The sequence below is a fragment of the Oryctolagus cuniculus genome, chromosome 17 (assembly GCF_964237555.1).
Source record: "Oryctolagus cuniculus chromosome 17, mOryCun1.1, whole genome shotgun sequence".
Classification (NCBI taxonomy): Eukaryota; Metazoa; Chordata; class Mammalia; order Lagomorpha; family Leporidae; genus Oryctolagus; species Oryctolagus cuniculus.
The window spans coordinates 49,439,349-49,459,890 of record NC_091448.1 but is presented as its reverse complement, the minus strand read 5'-3'; the positions used below and the strand labels follow the sequence as shown (position 1 = coordinate 49,459,890).

General features: G+C 47.0%; 2 protein-coding genes across 10 annotated transcripts in view; both read left to right on the top strand.

Moving 5' to 3' along the window:
• Positions 1–4,717, top strand: part of UBE2G1 (ubiquitin conjugating enzyme E2 G1) — a 106,336-nt gene extending 101,619 nt beyond the window's left edge. For all 7 annotated transcript variants that reach the window (XM_017348822.3, XM_070061254.1, XM_070061253.1 and 4 more), the window contains one exon: positions 1,772–4,717. The gene's annotated coding sequence lies outside the window, so the exon portion shown is untranslated. The remainder of the gene's footprint in view (positions 1–1,771) is intronic.
• Positions 4,718–10,092: 5,375 nt separating this feature from the next.
• ANKFY1 (ankyrin repeat and FYVE domain containing 1) overlaps positions 10,093–20,542 on the top strand; it is a 77,651-nt gene continuing 67,201 nt past the window's right edge. The window contains exon 1 of one of the 3 annotated variants that reach the window (XM_070061246.1): positions 10,093–10,213. In XM_070061246.1, coding sequence (XP_069917347.1) covers positions 10,204–10,213 — 10 coding nt within the window. In that variant the 5' untranslated portion in view covers positions 10,093–10,203. The other 2 variants (XM_070061248.1, XM_070061247.1) reach the window with 2 other exon arrangements.

Sequence of the window (20,542 nt, the reverse complement as noted above, 5' to 3'; positions counted from 1 at the left end):
AGGGAAGTGGTTACTGAATGTCCAAACTCCATACCTGGTTTTCTTTTGGTCCTTAGAGATTGATTGGCTAGGATGTGATTGAGTCTTTGGAGCACATTCAAGTTACCATTTCCTAAAAGTTGTAATACCTATTGCCTAACATTATCTCTTGGATTTCAGTATAAGTCTTTAGGTTTTCTAATAAAAAAAATGTATGGGGGCCTGTGTTGTGGCACAGCAGGTTAAGCTGCAGCCTGCAATGCCAGCATCCCATATGAGTACCCATTGGTATCCTAGCTACCGCAGTTCTATTCCAGCTCCCTGCTAGTGTGCCTGGGAAAGCAGTGGAAGATGGCTCAAGTGCTTGGGCCCCTACTACCCTTTTGTGGGAGACCTGGGTGGAGTTCCAGGCTCTTGAATTCAGCTTGGCTCAGCCTTAGCTATTGCAGCCTTTTGGGGAGTGAACCAGCAGATGGAAGATCTGTCTCTTCCTCTCTGTTCTGTGACTCTACCTTTCAAATCAATAATAAAATAAATATATTTTTAAAAAAGATGCATGTTCATATGTGTGGCTGTCTGCAAAAGGTGGAACCTGATTTTGGTGAAAGTAATTCTGTTAGGCAGTTTGTGCTTTGCTAAAGGAGCAGCTGCATTGGATAGGAAATAGCAGTGATTCTACCTCTCAAGGTTTGTTCTAAATTTGCAAGGAGGCACATGCAGAGCCACAGATTGGCCCTCAGATTCTTTGCACAGCAGAGCTTTTAGTATAATAAAATTTGGGTAATTGTAAAATTAATATGTTCACTCTGGGTTTTAGGAGACACAGTGAACTTTGAACGTGGCTAGTATGAGTTCAGTGTTGCCTTAATTCTAAAGTACATTTGGCACAGGAGTTTAAAGTTCTATCACTTGAATTTTCAGGCATCTTCTGTCTGAATTCTTTGCTCAAAATTGTGCTGCCTTGGCAGCAGAGATTTCTGAATTCTTTGGAGCACTTCATCTAAAGACGGAGTAGTAATGGGTGTTTCTTCTCTGCTGCCCTGGGCTCTCCCTCACCCCTAACATTTAAATCACACACGGCTACTTATGTGATGCTGGTGAGCATTGTGTTCAGTAGTTTAAGCCCTTAGCACTGCTTGGCACATAAGAAGCTCTTGATAAGATGGTAGTAGTTTTTACTTAACTGTGTTCTTGCATTCTAATTGAGGATATGAGATCAACTGGTTGAATGATTAGAAACTCCAGTTGGGGTGGAAGGTCATTTGTGGGCGGTCCATTGGAGAAAATGGGTTTGAACTGAGCCCAGAGAACTGGATAGAATTTACCAAGTTGACGAGTATGTCAATGTTTAGTTTCTTCTGAATATCCTCAGATATTAGAAAGTTTCTGCTTGACTTTTAAGTAGTCCTTCTGGTTTTGATTCTAGTTGTAATAAAAGTTGAAAGACAGTTGGAGTATTGAAAAATCTTAAATCAGTGTTGTACAATTGAGCTTCTGTGATGACGGAGATATTTTATATCTGCATTGGCAAGAGGGGCAGCCACTGGCCACATGTGACTGCTGAGTACTTGATGTGTGGCTGGTATGACTATGGAACTAATTTTTATTAATAATTAATTTAAAATTAAATAACCACATGTGGCTAGTGTCTACCATAATGCACATGCACAAAAGTGAGCTTAAAATGAAATTAAGAACTTGTTGCCAAGGAAGTAGAATGTAAACAACAATTTCTAGTCAATTCTTTTGTAATATTCTAATTCATTATGTAATACTGTTTGTTTTGTTGTAGGTCTCCAATTGAGAAACATGGCACTGTTTTTCCTGCACTCTACCCACCTATTGCTGGACTTCTGTTGTAACAAGTTGGCAAACACTGGCTGGAACTGGGCGCAATAAAACATGCCAGTTATCAGTGCTGACAAGAGCCTAACAAGTGCCAACTTACAGATGATTACGCATTTTGAATTCTAATGAACTGTTTTAACCTTCAGGAAGAATTGTAAAGACCTGTACATAGCACAACATGATCCGGATAATATATATGCTGTTCATGTACATCCACAAATACACCTTGTACCAAATAATGCTTTCTTGTAGTAGAATAAGAATCGTGTAAATTCTAAAAGATTTTAGCAGGTTTTCTTTCCCTATTCATTGTTTCTTATCAGTTTTAAAAGACTCCTTAAAGCATGTCAGATGAAAAGCAATTAGGATTAAAAGTTTCCATTTAATTTCCTTTAAACCATTGAGGCTTCATTAAACTCTTTTCACTTACTAAACTTTTGTATATTTTTGTTTTGGCACACTCCCCTTTGCTTTCATCTCATCTGTCTCAATCATTTAGTTCTAATACTGAAATACTTAATAAGCAATTACTTGATTTCTAATGATGACTTCAGAGGAGTGGTCATCTCCAGGTGCTTTGTCCTTTTTGTATTCTGGTTGCACCCATCTCTTGGATTGGATGTAGCAATAATCTCTTCTGGCTGTTGAGAGCTCTTGAACCCAGTCATTACCCCCAGAAAACTTAAAGAAAAAAAAGAAAAAAGAAAAAAAAAAAAAAAAAGCTGGTTCTGAATCCAACATCCTGCAGTTTACCCCAAAGAGCGCAAGATTTCAATTTGGTTTTATTTGCCCTTCAGTTGCCTAATGTTAAGGTTGGATAAATAAAGCATGCACATCTTCCAGCTTTCTACTTTACTTCTGGGTCTGCTACCCTCCTCCTGTTCTCTGCCCTTCACATTTCTTTTCCTATATTCTTCTATTCTGCAGATTGCCCTCACCTATTGTACAAAGAAATTGCGGTGTATATTTTCATGTAATTTGATTTTGGAATTCTGTCACCTTCTGTAGTGAGTTCTTCCAAAATATAATTTTTTCCAATAATTGTCAAGTTGTTGGCTTTTATTGTATTGAATGAAGGTTATAATACTGAATGCCAGAGAAGTGCAGTTTTGAAAAATCTCAGGTTGATTCTTTATGCAAACGAACTTTAGTACTTGAATATCACATGGCCATGACAGTACGCGTGTTGGGTTCTAACTAGTTTGTCACCTGAGTCTTAAAAGTATCACATGGGCAAATGCTTTGCTGATGTATAGATTCTGTCATTGACAAGCCTCTTAGATTTGAGTGATGTTTGAGCATAGGTATGCTTCATACCATGCAGTTTTCTAAAACAACTTCAAATGTTAAAATGAGTGTGTGTGACATTAAAGACAGGCCTGCATATGTCTAGGTTGTGAGGTTGGGGACAGGAGGTATTCTGTGGTGTGCATGGGCTAGACCTCAGGATAGGACAGCTGGAGCACAGTGTTTGTGAGAGAATTGGTGCACTTCTGCTCTCTGGAATTTGGAAGAATATTTTGGCAGAAGAGTGACAGGATCCCTGCCAACAACCTAGACCTCTGCAAACTTAGTGTTTTAAAGCAAAAATAAAATGGTTGAGGATGTAGTCAGAATAGTTATTTTTCTAAATCCCAGTCTGTTTTTGATTCTGAAGCATTGTAAAAATCTCATACACATCATAAAACTCTTATGTGTGTAGTGTAAATATTGTTTGACTTGATTTCATTGCAGCCTATCTTTAAGAACTTTGTGACTTTTTTCCTCAAAAATCTCTGTAAAAATTGTTGCCCCAGCATGCCAGCACTGCATACCTACAAGCCCTGTACCTCTTAAATTAGAAATTGTCCACATGGTGGTTGCTTGTGGCTAAGTGGAGTTGGAATTTTGCTCTTGTATTGTTATAATTCTGCTAAGAAGTCTGTTTTTAAAACCTGGGATTTGACCCTTTAGCAAGTAGCAAAAGACCTAGTAACTCAGGGACAACTACTTTTGAACTTCAAGTGCCACTTTAATGCAGTGACTCTGGTATTACCACGTGGTTCTTTAGAGCTTACTTGGGGGAGTGGAAGGGAGGCCCACGGAAGGGTATCTCTCTTCTCTTCTCATGCTCTTTTCTGCCTGGGGTCCTGATCCTAGATTGGTGTTACGACTTCCTTTCTCCTGTCAGAGATGTCATCTGTGCCTTTCCCAGTGTTCACCAGACAATGTGAATTCCAACACCCCCGTGTTTGATACTGAACCCACACTCAGGTGACACTGACCCAGGTGGCTTTTGTCTTACCTCACCTTATCATTAGTGTGAGGTGGTTCTTCTCTGCTTTAGGAAAAGAATTCCTTCCCCTAACTTTGTGCCAAGTGTCAACAACATCCACGTAGTCTTTTGGGTTGTGGAACTGTTGGTTGATGCCTAAATTTGTTCCAAGTTCTTGTAGATGCTGATAGATTGCAGTTTGTGCTCATAGTAGGTTTTATGATCTCAGTGTTTTCTGGCTTTGTCTTTTGAGCTAAAATCCTCATAAGGTTGATCTCCTTGCCATTATAAGGTAATCATGTTGTGAAGGTATCTAATGGCCTTCATTTCTGGTTGTGAAATTATTTTATATGCTCATTCACCCTGTACAAATCATCCCACTTTGGGCCATGGTGCCTGCGTATTTTTGCCCCGTCTGGTCTCCAATTGGTGGAATTCCCTTTTTTGTACTGATAACTCTCAGCATCTTTGAAACTCGACATAATGTTGCTTCATTCCAGTTTTTTTCCTTAGTTCTGTAATTTGTTGACTGTATTTAACTGTGTGAGTTCTGTTGTGATGTTTACGGTATTGTAAAGCACCTCAATCATGTGATAGGTGCTCTATAAATCAATAAATGATGACTTAGAGGCTGTATCATGAGCTATTTTGGTTTTAGGATGCAGGTCTCAAAACAAATTGTGGGGTTCTATACATATAAGCAGCACATGAAAGCAAAGTGCCCATAGGGAAACCCTGAGAAAGAATTTTACAAACTTTTATTTAAAGAAGGAAACATTTTAGAAGTTAACTTGACTTCCAATGTGATAAATGCTGTTTAAAATTCCAAAACACAGCCAAGCACCACTTATAAAGAATTATTTACTTGACAGCAGAGTAACAGAGATCCACCATCCACTGGTTCACCCCCTAAGTGGCTGCAATGGCTACAGCTGAGCCAGGCCAGAGCCAGGCGTTTCATCTAGGTCTCTACCTCAGTGGCAGGGCCCAAAACACTTGGACCATCTGCTGCTGCTTTTCCCAGGCCATTTGCAGGGAGCTGGATAGGAACTGGAGAAGCGAGGCCATGAACGGGTGCTCTTGTGGGATGTCTGTGCTGTAGGTGACGGCTTTGCCCACCACACCCCAATGCCCAGTCCGCAGTACCACTTTGATTTATTTTATTATTTGAAAGTTAGCCACAGAGAGACAGAAGCAAGAGTGAAAGGTCTTCCATCTGCTGGTTCACTCCACAAATGGCCGCAGGGGCCAAGAACCTGGGCCATTTTCTGCTGCTTTCCCAGGCCATAGCAGAGAGCTGGATCAGGAGTGGAGTAGCCGGGACTTGAACTGGCGCCCAAGTGGGATGCTGGCACTTCAGGCCAGAGCGTTAACCCACTGCAACATAGTGCTGCCCCCTAAGCTCCACTTTTAATCAGATTTTCTGTGCCTGGTGATCTGGAGTCTTACAGTGAGCACAAATTAGAATACTGGGGATTTTGCCTTTGACCTGGCTTGAAAGCTAATCGATGAGGAATGTTAACTGGAAGAGACCATGGCTGCCATCTTAATCACCAGATAAAGCCGAGGTCACTTAGTAAGTTAGTAGCAAAAGAGGCAGGACTGAACACTGGTTTGTGATTCTTTACAAGATTTAATACACAGCTTTTTTTCCCCTGAATCTTTACAAATAGTTAATACACACTGAGTGATCGGTGTTGATAACTTGTCTGTCTGGATGCAAATTGCCCATGGCTGTTCCTATTCCTTAATACTCAGAAAAGAACAGGGAGCCAGACCTCTTAATCAGGAAGAAAGTCTTCCCTGAGAGCAGTTTTGGGAAGAGTGAGGATCACCTCCCTGATAAATATATTTGGAGTAAAACTGTTCTGGAAGGGTCTGATATATTTGGAGTAAAACTGTTCTGGAAGGGTCTGGATGGTATCTGATGGTATCTACTCAAGGTACAGAGCAAACCAAGTTTATTTGCATGCTGCTTCAAATGCAAAGGAATAGTGATTGCCTAGTGTGTATAAGGCATTGGGCTTCCAGGAAAGATCTATATAGTTGGGGCTGTTAGCCACCTTAGCGGATTTGAACTTTTCATTTTCTGGGGGCCCGCAAACCCAACAAGATTCAGTTTGCAGAACAATTTCCTGCCTATGGTGTTTCTGGTTGCTCAGTTTCAGAGGTATAATCTGTCTGCTAGGGTAAGGTTAGAGTTTTGGCCTGGTGAATTAGCACTGTACACTGAGATTTAGTGAAGTGATTGGGAATTCTTGAGTCCTGTTCACATGGATTAGATAAACTGAAGGAAACAGCTTTCACAAAAAGGAGCAGATACATCTTTTTTTTTTTTTTGTTTTTTTAAACGGAGTTAGAGAGAAAGAGAAAGGTCTTCCTTCTGTTGGTTCACCCCCCAAATGGCCGCTTTGGCCGGCACTGTGCCAATCCGAAGCCTGGAGCCAGGCACTTCCTCCTGGTCTCCCATGCAGGTGCAGGGCCCAAGCACTTGGGCCATCCTCCACTGCCTTCCCGGGCCACAGCAGAGAGCTGGACTAGAAGAGGTGCGGGCCTAGAACCGGTGCCCATATGGGATGCCAGCGCCGCAGGCAGAGGATTAGCCAAGTGAGCCACAGCACCAGCCCACAGATACATCTTAAAACGGAGGAGCTGCATAGGAAATCCTAGGCAAAAAACTAGATTTTAGCCCCTTCTCCATATCAGTTAGGAATTAGTAGCACTTGTATTGTATATACTCACGTATTCCTCACAGGCACCAGAATTAAGTTTCAAGTTAACTGAGCCCCTACCTTGTGGCAGGCTTGTGCTAATGTTATTTCACAGAGGATACAATGATCCTCCAAAGTAGGAGCTTCTCCTGAGCTAGCATGTTCAGATTAGTCTGTCAGGATCGCAGAGCTAGTCTGTTGCGCAGCAGGGTTCAGTTCCATCACGTTCCTTAGGTCCTCGGCACTGTGAGCTGGAAGCCACAGCTCAGGACCACTGGCTTCTCCGAGGTCGCACACAGACACGGTGCGGCTGGCACTTGAACCGAGTTCACTGGACTGCCAGTCTGGAATCCCTGTGCTCTTAAGGTACACGACACTTACTCCCTCTCTGCACTTCACGTTGCTTGCCAGAGACAACTCTACACCAAATTCCTGTTGACAAGACAGCAAAACCTGAGTTGGGTCTAAAATAAACCACGTCCTAAGGCTCAGATTTTGCAAAATGTCTTTCAGATGAGAGCGGATGTTGTAGCTCCCTGAGTGCTGGCAGGCTTTGTTAAGTGCTCCTGGGGCTCAGGGTTCTGGAAGACAAAGGCACAGAGATAGACTTACATGAAGCCCTTTCTGAGGGGAGGTGCTTTTAGCTCTTCTGAGCTCTCCTGGAAAGGCGGGTGTGACAAGAGGTCAAGCCCCTCCCTGAACTCAGTGCCTTCAGGTGTGTCCAAGTACACTCTTGAAAGGGTGCAAATGTGTCCATTCGTGCACGTGTGCTGCTCTTACGGAGAAAGTCCCCGGCTCTCATCAAATTCTCAGAGGGCTTCAGCATTCTCTAGCTCATTAAGAACCATGGTTTCCAGGCAGTTTCTTCCCTGAGGGAGAATCTAAGAGGCAGCATAAAGCTCGCAGAAACCTGTCTACAATTAACACAGCAAGTCGGCTGCAGAGCCAGATTTGAACTCACTTCTGACTCAGGGGAGCTCACATCGGTAACTTTTTTTTTTTTTTTTTTGAAGGCCTGCTATACAAGGGTACTTTAAAAGGTTTATTTTTGTGCAAAATATCTTGAAATATGAATGGTCTTCAAAAAGTTGATGGAAAATGTATATTGGGAAAAATACGCAAGGATGTCAAAAAGAACTTCGCACCAAAATACCTTTCATTCTATTTTTCCAAGCACTTTTTGAAGTACCCTCATATACCAGACCCTAAGCTGGTGCTGGTGGAGCAAAGATAAGACCTATGCAAAACAGGCATCAGCTACGACAGTGCTTCCCAACCACTTTTTTGTCATTTTTAGCTTATGGCCCAGGAAACATGCAGGATATTTTCAAGATAAACAGAAGAAAGTGGCTCACCTGGCCCCTATGAAGACCCCGAAGTCTCAGCATTTGCAACACCTATAAACTATTCTCAGTAGACACAACAACCTTTTGTATTTTTATTAAAGATTTTATTTGACAGGCAGAGTTACAGACAGTGAAAGAGAGAGAAAGGTCTTCCTTCCGTTGGTTCATTCCCCAAGTGGCCACAATGGCCAGAGCTGTGCTGATCCGAAGCCAGGAGCCAGGTGCTTCCTCCTGGTATCCCTTGCAGGTGCAGGGGCCCAAGCACTTGGGCCATCTTCCACTGCCCTCTCGGGCCACAGCAGAGAGCTGGACTGGAAGAGGAGCAGCTGGGACTAGAACCGGCACCCATATGGGATGCCGGCGCCGCAGGCGGAGGATCAACCTAGTGCACCATGGCACCGGCCCCAGCAGAGAGCTGAATTTGCTCCACTTCCAATCCAGCTCTCTGCTGTGGCCTGGGAAAGCAGTAGAAGATGCCCCAAGTCTTTGGGCCCCTGCACCAATGTGGGAGACCTGGAAGAAGCTCCTGGCTCCTGGCTCCTGGCTTCAGATCCGTTCAGCTCTGGCTGTTGCAGCCATCTGGGGAGTGAACCAGTGAATGGAAGACCTCTCTCTCTCTCTCTCTCTCTCTGCCTCTCCCTCCTTCCCTCTCCGTAACTCTGCCTCTCAAATAAACAAACCTTTATATACATAAATAAATAAAAACCTTTAGTCTCCTGCTACACTGGAACAATTCCTGAGCACACAGTTGTTCTTAGTTTAATACACCCCTTGCACCTCCTAGGTGTCTATCAGTCCAAAAACTCCCCCTTTTCTCAGATTTTTAACCCCTGACCCTGTATTACCACTGCCTAAATCCCAGATTCCTTTTCTACGCCACCGCCTGCTCATGCTCAGCCTTGGCAGCACAGAGAACTTGTCCAGCTGTGAACCGACACCTCCATCCTCTTCACTGTGCCTCCTTTCAATCTCCTCACCCGCTCCTGGCTGGCCCCAAGGTCACCGTCTCCCCTGCAGTCCCTAACTTCACCCAGGGGCTGGCACCTGCGACCCCAGCATCATCTCACAAGGGTGCGGGTTCGAGTCCCGGCGGCTTCCCTTCCCGTCTGGCTGCTTGCTGATGGCCCTCCTAGTGCCTGGGCCCCTGCGCCCAGGTAAGAGATCCAGAGGAAGCTCTTGGCTCCCGTCTAGCCCAGCAATGGTCATCTGGGGAGTGAATCAGCAGATGGAAGATCTCTTTCTGTCTCTCCCTTTAACTCTGACTTTCCATTGCTGGCATCCCATATCGGAGTGCGGTTGGAGTCTCGGCTCCAGTTCCAATCCAGCTCCCTGCTAACGCGCACGGGAAGGCAGCAGATGGCCCAGGAGCTTCCCTCGCCACCCACGTGGGAGACCCTGATGGAGCTCTGGCTCCTGGCTCCTGCTTCGCCTAGCCCCAACTGGTGCGGCCATTTGAAAAGGGAATGAAGATGATTTTCTATCTCTCCCCCCCGCGCCCTATCGTTCTGCCTTTCAAGTAAATAAATCTGAATAAAGAACGTCACCCATACACCCGAAGCGCTCTGTGGCCCCTACACTTGGCACGCTGTCGCTTCTCAACGTCTCGGGCGCCTAGCAGGGGACCCTCATCTCGTCTACACCCATCGCTTCTCCCGAGTGCGGGGCCACACGCACAGCATCCCGCCCACCCCGGGCTGTCGACCGTTGTCAGCAGCGTCACCGCCGCACTGGCCCCTTCCTAACCCCTCCCCGCGCGCCTCTCACAGCCAGGCTTCACCAGATTAGTCTACATTCGCCGCGTCCTTCCTTTGTGGGGCCAAGGGACAGAGCTCAGTCGGCGCTAGCTAAGTCCCGAGTCTGCAAAGTACCAGCCGAACCGAGAGCAAGCTCGCAGCCTCACCCCGCGCCCGGTCACTCCCTCAGCTTCCAGTCGCCTCCTTCCCAGCCTCGACTCCTCCCCTTGCTGCGCCGACCGCGGTTCTCGCGATACTTGGTGCCTTCCTTACGCGCCGCCCCAGCTGAACGGCGCACTTCTCGCGAGGCTACAGGCAGGGCCGGGCCCGACATGGCGGAAGGTAGGGTTTTTTTGTGGAGCCGCGCGGGAAGGCGCGAAGCTGTGGGGGCGCTGCTGGCCGGGCGAAGCAGCCCTGGGAGGGGACGTCCGGGCGTGGTCGCATGGGGCACAGCGGGTCTCGCGAGCCTTCTTTCCCTGTTTCGCCCGGGCTCCGCGGGCCGGGGTCCTGGGCGCTGTTCCTATGGCAACGCCCCTTCCGCCGCCGCCGACCCCACGGGACCACGGCGGGCTGCGGAGCCGGGGTGGGAGGTCCCGTGGCGGGACCGAGCGCAGCCGCGGGGCTCCCGAGGGCGGCGCGGGACGGCGGGAGGAGCAGTCCCTGTCCCCAGGAAACCGAAACTGCTGTCCTGGCACGTCCTGCATCCGGAAGGGGTGCATCCCTCTCCCGCGGGAGCGCTCGGGGCGCCTCCCGGACGGAGGGTGGGAGATCCGGGGCTGCGCTGCCCGCACCCCAGGTGGGCGCGCACGTTGGTCCCCGGCGGGCAGCCCGGTGGGAATTCTTGTCTTCCTGGGCTTGCAGATGGGGATGGGGGCGATGGGTTTGCTTGCTAAGGGAGTTGGCCAAGGTCACACTGCCCGCACGAGGAGCGCTAATACTGGACTCCTCTGCCTCCCAGTCTGGTCCATTCTGGTGATATATTTCTGATACCCCTGGCAAAGGGTAGTTTGATCTGTCAGGTCGTGCCTCCCTTACCAACACTAAAATTCCTCCTTGTCAAAGCTTCATTGTACAGGTAGGAGGGAAAAGGAAGCTAGAGATGGGGAGTGACCTCCAGGGACCTCACGCTGACCTGTGCGACCTTGCCAGAGTGCTTCTCTTACCTGCCTCTTGATTGGAGAATGGTCCTAGTTTGACTTGATGTATTGAGCGAGTGCATTGTGCCTGCTTATGACCTGTCATTGGTTGGATGGAACATGGATTTGCATAGCTCTTGACAGTTTGTAGGTTTTTCTCATGAGCATTAGACTTCAAAATAACTTTGCCTAGGGGGCCTGGCTCTTTATAGATAAAGGCATTGAGGCCAATGTTATATAGACATAGCCAGGACTGCCACTTAGGCTTTGTCTTTGCTTTTTCTACCACATGAGAGTCCCTGGAGGGGGAACTTCAGGAGAATGTTGGCGTGAACACGGAGGAGCAAGGAAAGGAACAGAATTGCTAAAGCATCCTTCAAGCTAGCTTTGGGTAAATCGCCCATTGCTCTTTCACTCAGCAGGCGGCAGCCAGTGAAGTGGGGCTTGTTGCATAGAGCAGACAGGTGGAGTAAGAAAGTTCAAGAAGGCCTTGTGTGAGGCGGTGGGCAGCGCAGCGCTGTTAGAGGGCAGTTGCAGTGTGCTGGGAGGTAGGGGAGGGGGAGTCTGTTACCAAGGCTGAGATTGTGTAGCCGGTGAGTTTCCCATTCAGCAGTTTCCCTGAGCACCTCTGTGCTTGGCAGTGAGGTTCCAGCCCTGAGGAGCTCACACCTGCAGCGGTCAGTGGTCCACTGATCATTGTCCTGCAGGTCTTGAGATAATGTGTCAGGGTGGGCTGGAGAGATCTCCCCAGTGGGGTGTACACCTCAAACAAAACAGCCTCTCAGGATGAAGTTGGCCAGTAAGTGCAGTCCCGAGGGTTGAAGTCAGTCTTTGGTTTACCATTCCGGAGTTTCACTGTGCACAGTTAAGGTTTTTAGAAACAGTGTTGCAAGCTTTGACTAGGAAGAATGGAAGGAGCCCTTCTGGGCCAGGTAGCTTATTAAACTGGAAGTGCTTCCTGGGCAAAGACAAGCAAAATGAGCAAGGAAATGTTTATTTAGGGCTGCTTCCACTTTTGTCAGAGTTGGCCCAAGTCTTTCTGAGATGCTCATTTAAATATTAGTAGCAAGAATCTAACAACTGGGTTTTTTGTGAACTACTTCTGGGGAACTTCCTGACACTAGTTGTCATTTGGTGGCATGAGAATGAGGGAAATGATGTGCAGGAAAAGTTAATGGAACCTTGAGGGACTGCGTGTACAGTATCTTTGTATGTGACTCCTTCAGAAAAGTCTTTCCTTCCATTGTACTGTGCCTGTTGATTTGACTACATATGCATGGTTTTTTTTTTCATAATTGATGTGAGCTTTCTGCGGACCCTGCACATAAATAGATTTCTAATTTTTTTTTGCACCAAAGTGCCAAAGTGAACTTCTTTTCATTCCATTTTCGATGAATTTTTTCTTTTTTTAAATTTATTTGACAGGTAGAGTTACAGAGAGAGAGAGAGAGAGAGAGAGAGAGAGTGAGTTCTTCCTTCCATTGGTTCACTCCCCAAATGGCCATGATGGTGGGAGCAGGGCAGATCCGAAGCTAGGAGGCAGGTGCTCTTCCTGGTCTCCCATGCGGGTGCAGGGCCCAAGCACTTGGGCCATCCTCCACTGCCTTCCCGAGCCACAGCAGAGAGCTGGACTGGAAGAGGAGCAGCTGGGACTAGAACCAGCGCCCATATGGGATGCCAGTGCCACAGGCAGAGCATTAACCTAGTGTGCCACAGTGCCAGCCCCTTGACGATTTTTTTGATGCACTCCTGTGTGTATTTATCTATAGCCTGTCCTAAAATTGTTTTCTGTTTCCATCCTGTGTTCATCTCTGCAGCTATCCTACTGATCTCAGCTTCCTTCCTCACTCAAGTGAAAAGCTTCAAAAGCCTGCCACCTGGGCTGCCTGCTCTAACTTGTTTCACCTTGGATTTCCTTCCCCACAGCCTGTTTTCACCGTTTCTGGTGTTCCCATTAGAGCATAAATCGTATCACGTCACTTCACTCTTCTCAACGCATCAACTTGTCCATCCCCACCTCTCCTAGTGCTCCATGATCATGGAGTATATTCCACAGCCTTGCAGTGACTCTTGTCCCACAGGGTCTGACCCCTGTTTAAACTGTGACCTTGCTTCTCACGCCGTGCCCCGGCATGCTGACTAACTTCCTTGCTCTCCCTGCTATGTGCCTCACCTGCGTCACCTCTGCGGCTCTGTCCCTTGGCCTGAAGCAGTCAGTTTTCCTGTTTCTGCCACAGCCGGCCAGCCAACTTCCATTTACTCGTATCACTAGAAAGCCTCCCTCACTGGGATATAAACCCACCGAGGGCAGCATGTGTTCTGTTTCGTCCACTGCTGTCTCTCCCCGTCTAGAAGCATGGCTGGGATTGGAGGACAGTGTGGATCTATTGAGCATCATTTGTTGCCCCATCCTTACTCTGCCAGGAGCTGCCTAACCCACTTTTTATCCAGCCAGCTTTAATCTGAACAATACATATGTGATGCTTCGTGGGTCAGACTTTGCTGCTGGACTTGGGTTTGGATCCTCATGTAACTAAGCTGCGATCATAAGCAAGTCAGTTCATTGCTCTTGGCCCGCGTTTCCTCAGCGTTAACAGGGAGGTACCTGGGAGGGTCAGGAGGAACCGTACCTGAAGAACAGCCTTGGCACAGCCCTGGTGTTTTTAGCCCTGGCTTACACTCTTTCTCTTACTTGCCTCTTGAACGGCTGCTCATCTCTCCTTCCTCAAATAAAAGTGGAAATTGAAAAAAGTGTAAATGCTTTTTTTAAATTAATTGATTTATTTAAAAGAGTTACACAGAGGAGAGGCAGAGAGAGAGAGGGAGAGGTCTTCCATCAGCTGGTTCACTCCCCAGTTGGCCGCAATGGCCAGAGCTGAGCCAATCTGAAGGCAGGAACCAGGAGCCTCCTCTGCGTCTCCCATGCAGGTGCAGGGGTCCAAGGACTATGGCCTTCCCAGGCCATAGCAGAGAGCTGGATCAGAAGTGGAGCAAATTCGCCGGCGCCGCGGCTCACTAGGCTAATCCTCCGCCTAGCGGCGCCGGCACACCGGGTTCTAGTCCCGGTCGGGGCGCCGGATTCTGTCCCGGTTGCCCCTCTTCCAGGCCAGCTCTCTGCTGTGGCCAGGCAGTGCAGTGGAGGATGGCCCAGGTGCTTGGGCCCTGCACCCCATGGGAGACCAGGAAAAGCACCTGGCTCCTGGTTCCTGCCTTCGGATCAGCGTGGTGCGCCGGCCGCGGCGGCCATTGGAGGGTGAACTAACGGCAAAGGAAGACCTTTCTCTCTGTCTCTCTCTCTCACTGTCCACTCTGCCTGTCAAAAAAAAAAAAAAAAAAGAAGTGGAGCAAATTCAACTCTCTTTTATGGCCTGGGAAAGCAGCAGAAGATGGTCCAAGTCCTTGGGCCTCTGTACTCACATGGGAGACCCGGAAGAAGCTCCTGGCTCCTGGCTTCGGATCGGTGCACCTCTGGCCTTTGCGGCCAGTTGGGGAGTAAACCAGCGGATGGAAGACCTCTCTCTGCATCTCCTTCTCTCTGTGTAGCTCTGACTTTCAAATAAATAAGTAAATCTTAAAAAAAAAAAAAAAAAGTGGAGCAGCTGGGACACAAACCGGTGCCCACATGGGATGCTAGTACTGCAGGTGGCGGCTTTACCTGCTGTGCTACAGCTCCAGCCCCTGGTTTGTTAAACAGAAAATTAACTGTAGACTTTTAATAATGTAACAGAATTTGGTCAGGAAAATATTTTGGACAATTCAGCTAACAAGGTGAAGACAATCCATGTTCTGGACATTCACAGGTCAATACAATAGCCATTAGCCACAAAAAGCTGCTTAAGTTAAAATTAAATAAAAATTTGGGGCCAACACTATGGTGTAGTGGGTTAAGCTGCCACCTGCGGCACTGGCATCCCGTTTAGGTGCCGGTTCAAGTCCCAGCTGCTCCACTTCTGATCCAGCTCCCTGCTGATGCTCCTGGGAAAGCAGCAGAAGATGGCCTGCGTGCTTGGGCCCCTGCATCCACGTGAGAGACCCAGAAGAAGCCCCTGGCTCCTGTCTTGTACAGCAATGGTCATTTGGGGAGTGGCCAGCAGATGGAAGATCTCACTCTTTCTGACTCTCTCTTTGCAATTCTGCCTTTCAAATACATAAATAAATTTAAAAAAAAAAAATCAAGAGCTTAGTTCCTTTGTACTAGTCCCATTCCAAGTTCTCAATAGCCAGTGACTAGTAGCTCTCTCACTGGACAGTGCAGATTAGAGATTTGCATCATTGCAGAAAGTGCTGGTGGATAGTGCTGTTCTAAAGAATGCTTATCTGTAGGCTGGTAGAAATTGGGAGCCAGTGGATGGAGCTCCTGGCTTCTGGCTTCAGCCTGTTCTTGCCCTGGACTATTTCAGCCATCTAAGGAGTGAACTAGTAGTTGAAAGATATCTCCATCTCCATCTCTCTGTTACTCTTTCAAATGAAAAAAAAAAAAAATGGGAGCCAAGAAACCTTGTTCTCTTTCATGTTTTGAAAGCTATCTGTGGGGCTGGCAATGTGGTATAGTGGGTTAGGCATCTGCCTATGGCATCGGCATCCCATCTGGGCACCAGTTTGAGTCCTGGCAGCTCTGCTTCTGATCCAGCTCCCTGCTGATGGGCTGGGAGGGCAGTGGAAGATAGCCCAGGTGCTTGGACCCCTGTACCCACATTGGGGGCCCTGGGGAAGCTCCTGGCTCCTAGCTTCACTTTGGCCCAGTTCTGGCCATTGCGGCCATTTGGGGAAGGACTAGCAGATGGAGGACCTCTCTCTTTGTCTCTCCCTCTCTCAAGTAAATAAATAAATCTTTAGGGAAAAACATGTGTCTGTTTATTGTTGCACTTATCCTACAAATGTCCTAGGCCTCTGATAATCACATATAGTCTGCAGACTTCTCAAACATGATCCCTTTTTTCTCTTTCTTTCTGTCTTTCTGTCTCTCCTCCTTTCTATTTATTTATTTGAAAGTCAGAGTTACAAAGAGGCAGAGCGAGAGAGTGGTCTTCCATTAGCTGGTTCACTCCACTAATGGCCACAGTGGCTGGAGCTGGGCCAGTCTGAAGCCAGGAGCTTCTTCCGGGTCTCCCACAGGTGCAGGGGCCCAAGAACTTGAGCCATTTTCTACTGCTTTCCGAGGCCATGGCAGAGAGCAGGATCGGAAGTAGAGCAGCTGAGACTTGAACCAGTGCCCGTTTTGAATGCCTGCATTGCAGGCAGGGGCTTTACCTGCTGTACCACAGTGCCGGCCTTGCCCTATCCTTTTCATACCGTTCCTTTTTTTGCTGCCTGTCCATTCTTTCAGTTCCGTTATCAGCTGTAGGTGTTAGCTTTCTCCTTGGGGACTTTTTTTGATGGGGAAAATTTACCAGGGCAAATTGTTGTGTGGTAGATTATGCCACTGCTCCAAGACACGCGTCACATATTGGAGTGCCAGTTCCAGTTCCAGCTACTCCAGTTCCAATCCTGCTTCTTGCTAACGCATGCTGGGAGGCAGTAGATGGTGGCTCAGTTGCTTAGGACCCTGTCACATTGGAGACCAGGTAGTTTGAGACTCCTGGCTTTGACCCAACCGAGCTCTGCCTATCTGTGGCTAGCTGGGGAATTAACCAGTGAATGGAGGAAACCTCGTTTGTACTCTGCCTTTTGAGTAAATGAAAAAAAAAAAACAATAACAATACAATTCACTGCAGTGACTGCAGATGTCTCAGAGTAGAGCTGCTCAATTGTGCTGAGATATGAGGGTTCAGTCAGAGGCAAGGGGACTTGCTAAAAGGATTGGAGGCATTATGATATACAGTCATGCTGTACAAAACAAGCAGTTGCTTTGTCCCCAGGCTCCCTTGAGTCTCAGTAGATCACAGACCTGTGGTATTGAACTCCACCTGATAAGGTCCTGTAGGGAGGAGGGTGGGACGTGCATGCAGTAGGGGTAGAGGGAGATGTGGTCAGTGGTTGCAAAAGACTCACCAGACTGAAAGCCCATTTGTAGGGAACGCCTGAGTCTAGAAGAGGAAGTTAAAAAAGTCGTGTATGGGAAACTGTTGTAAGGTGAAAAATGCTGAGGAGTTCCTTTGAGAGTTCAGAACAGAAGATTTCCCAGTGGAGGTAGGAGGATGTGTTTGGTGGTCAGGGAAAGCTTTTGTTGCTGGGTTTTGAAAAATAGTGACGTGGAGAGGTCACCACCCTCAGTGGAAGGAAGAGTGCGATGTAAAATGGGAAAAGCATGTTAAGGGCCAGATCACGAAAGGCACCGGAAAAGTATTCGAATGTTACTCCCTGGTCGGGTGACACTCCCAAGAGGTGTCAGCCTAGGAGTGGTGTGACCAAGGCTGTGGGAGGCTCACTGAAGTGGCCTCGGTGAGGAGGACGGATCTGGGGAGAGGGCTGGCCAGAGAGGAGGTTCTGGTAACTGGGGAGGCATTTGGTAACGGGCATTGGGGCTAGCAAGGACTAATGACAGAGAGATGACAGAGAGTGTAGGAGATGGAACTTTAAAAACCTGTTTGAATGTTGGCAAGAGACATACCAGACTGACTGGGCCTGAGTGACTCAGTTCATGGCTGGCCTGCCAACCGGAAGAGGAAGAACAGATTTGAGAACAAGTATCTGGACTTCGTTTTGGGCTTACTCTGCTGTGCCCAGTATGCCTCAAGGTAATTAATTATGTCTAGCAGGCGGTCAGAAGGATTTGCAGTCAAACAGGCATGTGGGGTGGACATTAGCTAATTAGGTAGCTAGTATTTGTTGAGCGTGTCCTGTGGAGCCATCCTTATCATCAGTGCTCAGCATGGTGAGGTTTTACAAGATGGATAAGCCACACTGTGACTTTAACATCTAGATAAAGACGACTTTAGAGAACGGAATTCCATTCAGGAAAATACATTTCAGGTAGCTGCAAGCTGCCGTGCTGGCGGTGACAAAATGAGCAAGCCAGTCTTACTGGACTTGCCAAAGAGAGGGGGAAGGCGGGGTTTCTGAAATGAGCATGCATACTGAGCTTTACTGTTTGTTGAGTCTTCTCCTCTGCATTGCTGATGAGTGGCCCTGCCATCCAGCCCCAGCTGTGGCACCAGTCCTGTGCAGCTGTCACATCTGTTCCTTGCTCCCCACTGCCACTCCGTTACTTCAGACTGGCAGCTCTCAGAGGGCCCCGCACAGTAGAATCACCCAGGGAGCATTTAAAACCTCAGATTGATGCATCTGTCAGCTTCAGCAAAGATCAACAGATCCCACTCTGAATCGATGTTGAATGAAACACAGCTTTGCTGAGTCTGTGTTTTAAACAGATACGACAGACACAAGTGCATGATGTTGTCTTGCCTACCTAAGAAGACCTCACTGGCAAATTCCACCTCTGACCAGAGTGAAAGACTTTTAAAACAGACTTTGGTTAAATCATGGCTTTTGGACTGTCAGATTGTCCAGGCTATGACAGTAACAATCACTAGATTTTTTTTTTAAAGGGTGCAAAGTCAGAATGTGAAATGTATATCTTTAATTGCATTCATGCTTTATTTATTTTTTGGCGTGGGGGGTGGAGATTGGGAGGATGCAGAGTGGCAGGCGTCCCCAGGCCAGGCCTCATCTCTTCCAGGTGGCATTGCTGTCCTTGCTGTCTTCTCCCTTTCCTTAGGGTTTGGTGAACTTTAGTCCTCAACAGTAAATGATTGTTTATTTTTTTGTCTTCTGTTATACAGATTTCTGATATTTAGCAGTCCTGATTAATGAACATTTTATGATCCATTGAAAGAAAAGTTTCTTCCTGTGACAGGTTTAGAGAGTGATTCATCACCAGCGAGGAGCTTTGCTTTTCTGATGCCAGCAGGGGAAAGTGCTGTCTGGGGAGGTGAGGCTTCAATAAAGTACTCTATGCAGACCCTAATTTATCTGAGGCAAAAAATTAGTCTTGTAGTTCTGAAAATAGGATTTTATCACAGCCTTTACAGTCATTCTCTTATCTCATGGATGCAGTTAAAATGGAGTAGGGATCAAGTCATTTAGTCATCAAATAATTGCATCAGAGGGGCCTGTGCTGGTGCATAGCAGGTAAAGCCTCCGCCTGCGGTGCCGGCATCCCATATGGGTGCTGGTTCTAGTCCCGGCTGCTCCACTTCCGATCCAGCTCCCTGCTGATGTGCCTAGGAAATCAGTGGAAGATGGTCCAAGTGGTTGGGCCCTTGCTTGCATGTAGGAGACCTGGATAAAGCTCCTGGCTCCTGGTTTTGGCCTGGCCCAGCCCTGGCCATTGTAGCCGTTTGGGAAGTGAACCAGCAGATCGAGGACCTCTCTTTCTCTCTCTGTCTCTGCATTCCCTTCTCTGTAACTCTGACTTTCAAATAAATAAAATAAATCTTAAAAAAAAAAAATCAGAGTTTCTGGATCCATACTGCCTGGATTCAGTTTCTGGCTCTACCAGTTAAAAAACAAAATTTACATCAGTGCTAACATTATGGCTAGAATGTAAAATAACTTAAGAGTGAACTGTCAGGGTTTTGTTAATCCAAAAACCTGATGAATACAGTATGGGTTAAAATTAAGAGAAGGTAGAGAGGGGTAGAGATTGAATTTAAGATGGGAAATGGAAAGAAGATTTAGTTTCAAGATTAATTAGCTAATGATTAATTAGCAAAGCCTTGTTTCAAGTCCTGCTGTTGGAGTTGAAGTCAGGCATGGTAAAATGGGATGAGCGCTGGCTGAAGACTGTCTTCTAATCTCTTAATCTCTAGCGTCTCTCTTGCTCATTGTGTAATTCTAGGCAATCCACTGAAAGTGAATTTCAGCTTAGTGTACTGGGAATATGGTAGGAATCTGAGATAACACATGTGAAGAATTTGACTGCCTTGGAAGACATACAGATGATATTAATTTCCCCTTTCTCTTTTGTTGCTGAACATTTCAGGAAACTTACACTTAATGTTACTCTGTAAAACTGTTGCTGATACCAAAGCAGTAAGCAGTTACTAGGGCTTTAAAATCTCCACTGTTGTCCTTAACAGAGGTGTATTAGTTTGCTGTGGCTGCTGTAACATGTTTCCATAGCACATGGCTTAAAACTGCACAGATGTGTTCTCTTGTGGCTCTGCAGTCACCCACGAGCTCTGTGGAGGGCCACACTCCCTCTGCAGCCTCTGGGAGAGAATCAGTTCCTTGATTCCTCCAGCTCCTGCTGGCTCCTGGCCTTCCTGGGTTTGTGGTTATCACTCTTTAAATCTCTTCCTGGTCTCTCTCCAGTGGCTTTTTTTTTTTTTTTTTTTTTTTTTTTTTTTTTTTTTGGCATTTCAAGTCTGCCTCTTACAAGGATACATGTCATTACATTAAGAGCTTGCCCACATCATCCAGGATAATTTCCCACCTTGCGATCTTTCCTCACATCCGCAGAGCAACCCCTCATGCAGGGTGGCACAGTTTCCAGGGATTAGAGCACAGGTATTTTAAGGAAGATGGGGCATTTTTCAGCCTCCGCTATAGGCAGTGTCACATGATTCGAGGTATTAGATCAAAATATTTCTAA